The sequence below is a fragment of the Rhagoletis zephyria genome, unplaced genomic scaffold (genome assembly GCF_001687245.7).
Source record: "Rhagoletis zephyria isolate East Lansing unplaced genomic scaffold, Rhagoletis_zephyria_1.1 Rzeph_scaffold_04100, whole genome shotgun sequence".
Taxonomy (NCBI): domain Eukaryota; kingdom Metazoa; phylum Arthropoda; class Insecta; order Diptera; family Tephritidae; genus Rhagoletis; species Rhagoletis zephyria.
The window spans coordinates 12,675-18,476 of NW_016161183.1; the positions used below are offsets into that span (position 1 = coordinate 12,675).

At 33.5% G+C, this 5,802-nt stretch overlaps 1 protein-coding gene across 1 annotated transcript; it reads left to right on the forward strand.

Moving 5' to 3' along the window:
• Positions 1 to 664: 664 nt before the first annotated feature.
• Positions 665 to 3,460, forward strand: LOC108370264 (autophagy-related protein 13 homolog). Its single transcript, XM_017625567.1, is given in 4 exon segments — positions 665 to 754; positions 851 to 2,137; positions 2,140 to 2,555; positions 2,557 to 3,460. Coding segments are annotated over 3 exon segments (1,578 nt in total). The 5' UTR covers positions 665 to 754; positions 851 to 1,125; the 3' UTR covers positions 2,707 to 3,460.
• Positions 3,461 to 5,802: the final 2,342 nt, after the last annotated feature.

Genomic DNA, 5,802 nt, shown 5'->3' on the forward strand with positions numbered 1-5,802 from the left:
GTATATATTACGATCAATTCTCACGCAGAAGAAAATCTGCAAAAATCCTACTGAAAAGGAAAAAATAAAATTTAAACCAAAAATTCAATACAAAAACTTGAATTGTTATAACCATAACCAAACATTTGTTTGTGTATATATTCATTTGTCGGTGCTGTCAATTAAAATTTCCTCACTGAAATAGGAACCAAACCAAACAGAGTTGATCACAAATTGATCCAGATTTATATCAGCATCACATCGATGTTGAATTTGCTTAACTTTTCTTTATCCAAATATGTAATGTAAAATAAAAGAAATCTCGATCGGCGATTACTGAAACGCAGCTAGCAACTGTATACTCGAAAAAGCAATGTTGCCACTTTTTCTCTTTAAACCATGTTCGAATCGTGGAAATTTTGGAAGATCACAGGGTTGCTTTTAGCATTTAGATTCTTAATGCAAAAATGGAGTTGCATTTAGGTGACGAATTTTGTATGGATAAATGTACATTTAGAGTAGCATTTAGAGCTAAATGCGCTAAATGTGCTTTTACGCGTAAGCAAAAACAGCCCATAAAGCTATTGGAATAGAAAGAGTCAGAATTATGATGACGCGGTCCATCTGGCAACGCGGGTGGCCCTCACGATTCGTTAAATCTTCGTTCGTGTTCATAACGTTTACGTGTTTCATTCAATGTGGATGTTGGAAAATCGAGTGCAATGTTAAATTAAAAAAATCTTTGTGTCGCAGAGAATTTCGTTAATAATTAAATGTATCGAAGTAGTGTGAAAACAATGATTTTTGTAAAATATATAAAGTGTTTCACAACAAACAAAACCTGTTTCAAAATTCTTGCTATTTTCGCCAGGTGCAGTTTTATGAATGAATAAGAAAACACAGCGAATGAGCAACAAAGCAAACTGTGAAAAATTTAATAGGAAAGAACTCAAAAATACACAAAGAGTTGAAAACCAGTGATTATAGTGAACAAAGTTAAGAAAAACGTACTTTGGACTGTGTAAAAACCAGAGGCAAAAAAGACAAAAACTTGCTTTTTGCGAAAATACATTGCGTCACATATTGCAAAATTCACGCCCACGGACGGAAACATATCGATAAGTGCATACAAAAGTATTTGTGAAAATGTCTGGTCAACGTGTCAATGTGAATGCCGCTGAAAAGGATGTGGAGAAGTTTATAAAATTTTTGGTGTTGAAGTCAACTCAAGTGGTTGTTCAGTCGCGCTTAGGTGAAAAAATACAGACTCCATGTAATCCACTCGCTACTAATAGTGATTGGTTCAACATAGTTATACAGGATCATCCTGATATTTACGCTGAAACGAAGCGTGCTTTAGCACTAGAACCAGGCCAAAGTATATTAAAGCGCTTGCCATTATGTGTGGAAATTTCGCTACGAACTGTAGAAGGAGATCAAATGGTGCTGGAAGTTTGGTCGTTAGATATGCAATTACCTGGATGTCATAAATATTGTAAAGACGACATATGCGAAGTACTCATAAAGAATGCAGAAAACGGAAAGGGAGGCGCTGCAAACGGCACTGGAGCACCTTTATCAGAGCAGCAAACATTGAAAGCAGCGCACGCCATATACAATCGAATGGGCATATTATTGAAATCTCTAATCTCGTTAACGCGTGCAACTCCTGGATACAAATTATCGCGACGTCAATGCCCAGAAATTTATGGGATTTACTATCGTATATATGTGGATCGGCCACAGCTACATACATTGGGCGAAGGCCATAAAAATGTTAAAATCGGGCATTTAAACACAATAGTTGGTACCTTAAGCATGTCAGTTTCTTATCGTACCAAAATGACGATCACACCCACTGCAGCTGATACACACAATGGCGAATGCAATACAATTATGCTAAAATCTGATCATTTTAGGCGTGCTGATTCTTCGCCAACACAAAACGTGTCATTAAATGGCTTGAAAAGAGGCAACGGGACTAATGGCGAACGAAAAATTGTTGATATTGAGAAGCCATTGCGTCCAGGAGCATTCACTGATGTCGGAAAGCTGCGCCAATGGACTGAAAAAGATTATGTTTTACCAGAAACACCACCTTTCGAATGGTTATTACGACGTCCACGCCACGAGAGTGGAGGGTCTGCTGGTTCAGTAGAGTCTTAAATAGAAAAAGCGACGGTAGCGCAATAGCACCAAACACATGTAATGGACAAGAGCAATGTGTGCAAAACAACAATGATGGTACCGGCTGTAGCGCGGACAACAACACAAAAGCTATAAATAATAACAACGTTATGGCGTTTAAGAGTTTAGAGAATGGGCCAAATGGTATGCAGCCGAAATCTCCAACTGATTCTGCAACGCTGTCTCAGTCGCCTATAAAAAGTCTTCTTATACCTGCCCCCACAACATCGCGTCACAGTACAACGCAAACTCATCAACAATCACGTCGCCCAGATGATGATAGCTTGCTCAAGGAGTTAAATTTTCCTTTTGCCTTACCCAATTCACATGTGAATGACTTGGCGAAATTTTATCGGGATTGTTATCATGCGCCGCCACTACTCGGATTAAAGCGAAACACAGCCGGAGGCAGCGGTGGAACAATTAGAGGAATTTGAAACATCTTTAGAAGACTACGACGAACTAGTTTCGCAACTAGGATTAAGTACATCATCTTCTACGGGTAGCCGCAGCAGCGGTGGCTTGCAAATGAGCAACTAATATCAACTAAATGGGGTAAAAGACCAATGGATACTAGTATAAGTACATTCATATATAAATAATAGATAGTTACATAGAAAGAGTGTAAGCACGAAAGCCGAAGAACTATTCATTAGAATTACGAACAAACGACTAGGCTTGCATTTCTTTAATTTTGCATTATTTATTATTAATTTTTTATGAACATAAGTTTTACATATGTTTATATGTATGTATGTACATATATAATGAGACTTATTTATTAAGTGTTTACATTTAATAAATTCATAATTATTGTTAAATTGAAAATATTAAAACAATTTGTTATGGAAACAAACACTGTGTGCAGAAAACTTTAGCACGATACTTTTGCTCATATCATAAAATGAATATCTTTTACACACGTAAACATGTATGTACGTAGTACACTACATTTATGCGCAAATATATGTGTGTATTTGCGAAATCGGTGTCAAAACATGTCAAAAAGACTGTAAAAATGTATTTGCTTTAAGAAAATTACCACTGCTAACTTCTCTGCACACGGGATTGTTTAGTGCCTTCTCTAACAAATATTTTGCTATGAAAATGTAAATGAAATACTGATATAATTTACCACTATTGTGTTAAAGATGAAGGCATACATATGTAATAATTGACTTTAAATATGTAAAAAATTTAAAAAATCTAACAAAATAAAATAGGTTCAAAAATTAAAATTTTTACAAAATTCTTTGCATGTAAATGGCGAAAGAAGCACTCAATATTTTTGTTTTCTTAAAAAAAACGATATGTATCAATCGTGTAGTGTCTGCATAATAAATAGCAATTTCATTTAAGTAATTACACTTCAAAGTTCTTTAGACACGCGTATATATGTACATATGCACACACACTTGTATGTACATAAGTATGTAAATGCATCCATGTAATTAAAATCATACATACATACATATACGAAATATATTGAAAAAAGCGGACTCAGTAAATCATGAATTTTGTTTATGGGGCTGTGGACGTTTTAAAAGGTCAAGTAAAGGCAAGTAAATAAGCATACAATTGGCCAGCTTTTGATTTCAGCTAAACTAAAACTATTTGAACAGTGCGCTTTCGGATGAACAAAGTTTTAAAAATTTCAGCCCAATAATGATTACTTTAGCACCATTCCACAATATTTTCGACGGAAGTTTTATGATCCACAACAAAAAATTGCATAGTACATACATTACACCGAACGACAAAAACAAAAAAATTTCAAAACACGAAAGAATCGATATAATAAAGTAATACTGCGATTTTAGTTTTTCACTCTGGCGTCAGGATTTTTTTTCAAAGGACTTTGAAATTTTAAACATTTGATTAATTCAAAAAATTACTTTAAAATTTCAGTGCAATGTAAAATAACAATATGGGTACCAAATGAGAGAGAAAGTTTTGTAGAATTTAAAAACAATAAAGTTTTTTGGTTTACCAGGACGAATAGGTGTTGAAAGGGCGCATTTAATACATTTTATCTTTTTAAGTTAATTAAGTTTGTAGGACGAAAATCGATGATGACGGCGTGTGTACATATGTATATTAGTCCTCAAACAATATTTTTTTTTCAAAAATAAATTTAGCGAATTTTCAACGATATTTAAGGGCAAATTTTTTAAAGTTTATTTTCCAAAAAATTATTCTGTTATAATTCTACAGAATTTTTTCTTTTGTATGATACCGTTATTGTTTCTACATTGCACAGAATTTTTAAAATAATTTTTTGAAATAATCATATATTTTAAATTTCAAAGTCCTTTAAAAAATCCTGACGCCAAAGAGAAAAAGTATGTACGCAGTTTTACTATAATTTACGCATATTTTTGCGAATATATAAATTTTTTTGTGTGTAAAATTTACTGTCGCATTGTAATACATATGCATGTATTATATATGGATGTACAGTGGTGGAAACTTTTTACTTTGACCAGTTTTGGCTATTTTACTTTGTTTATTCGATGTCTAATGTTTTTGTATAAAAGTCTAGCGCAATATATAACACACACTATCATAGGCGTAGCCAGGTAGGGGCAGGGGGGGCTCGGGGCCCCCCCCCCCCCCCTCCCCACCTAACTTTCAAATTTTCCTTATATATAAATAAAATAGTACCCTAAAATGCCAGCTTAATAGGGTCGGCTACGCCGATGCACACTATGGCTGCATTTCTTTATTCATTCTGAACGTTTGGAATAAACTTTTTTGTTTATTTATTCTTTAGAACGTTCCTGATGATAAGTTGACGTGTATTTCAAACGTATTCTGTTTATTCCGGCTGTGAAATGGGATTATCCAGAATGTATAAAGAAACGCAGCCTATATAAATCCATATTTCAAAGTTTGTACAAAAATTATAAAAATTCAACAAATTTTAACAAAATCCTCCAAAAACTTCCAACTTTTTAATCAGATTTTTTTGGAAAATTTTGGGTATGCAGTTTCATAGCCCATTAAATTTTAGTAGGTAAAAGTGCAAACCGCAAGACGCTAGAAAATCGCATTGATTTTTAATATTTTTTTTTGCTGACGCTGCTAGGCATTTCTTTCCATATAAAAAGAAATTTTGAGCATGGTCGAGCATACTTTATATGGAAGAAAATGCGCAACACCGCCAGCCAAATAAATTATTAAAAATCAACGCGATTTTCTAGCGTCTTGCGGTTTGCAGTTTAACCTACTAAAATCTAATGGGCTATAAAACTGTATAGCCAAATTTTTTCAAAAAAATCTGATTGAAAAGTTCTTTATCTAACAAATACAATATATGTAAATCTAAATTTTAGTTTAGTTGTCAAAACTGGTAAATAGTGTAGAATTCTTGAAAATCAATATTTTTCGATCGGAAAACTTGGTTTTTCTTTCCAATAACAATACCCAATTGTTTATTTAACCCTTTTTTAATATTAACAATTCTTTATAGATCCATAAAAACCCTAAAAACTGCAATGGAGCCGCCCATAAAGAATCTTTAGTGTTAAAAAATGCTAAAATACACAATTGGGTATTTTTACTGAAAGCCACCTGAAGAGAAAAAAAGCTTTCCGAGAAAAAAATGTTTATTTTTAAGAATTCTATACCATTTCT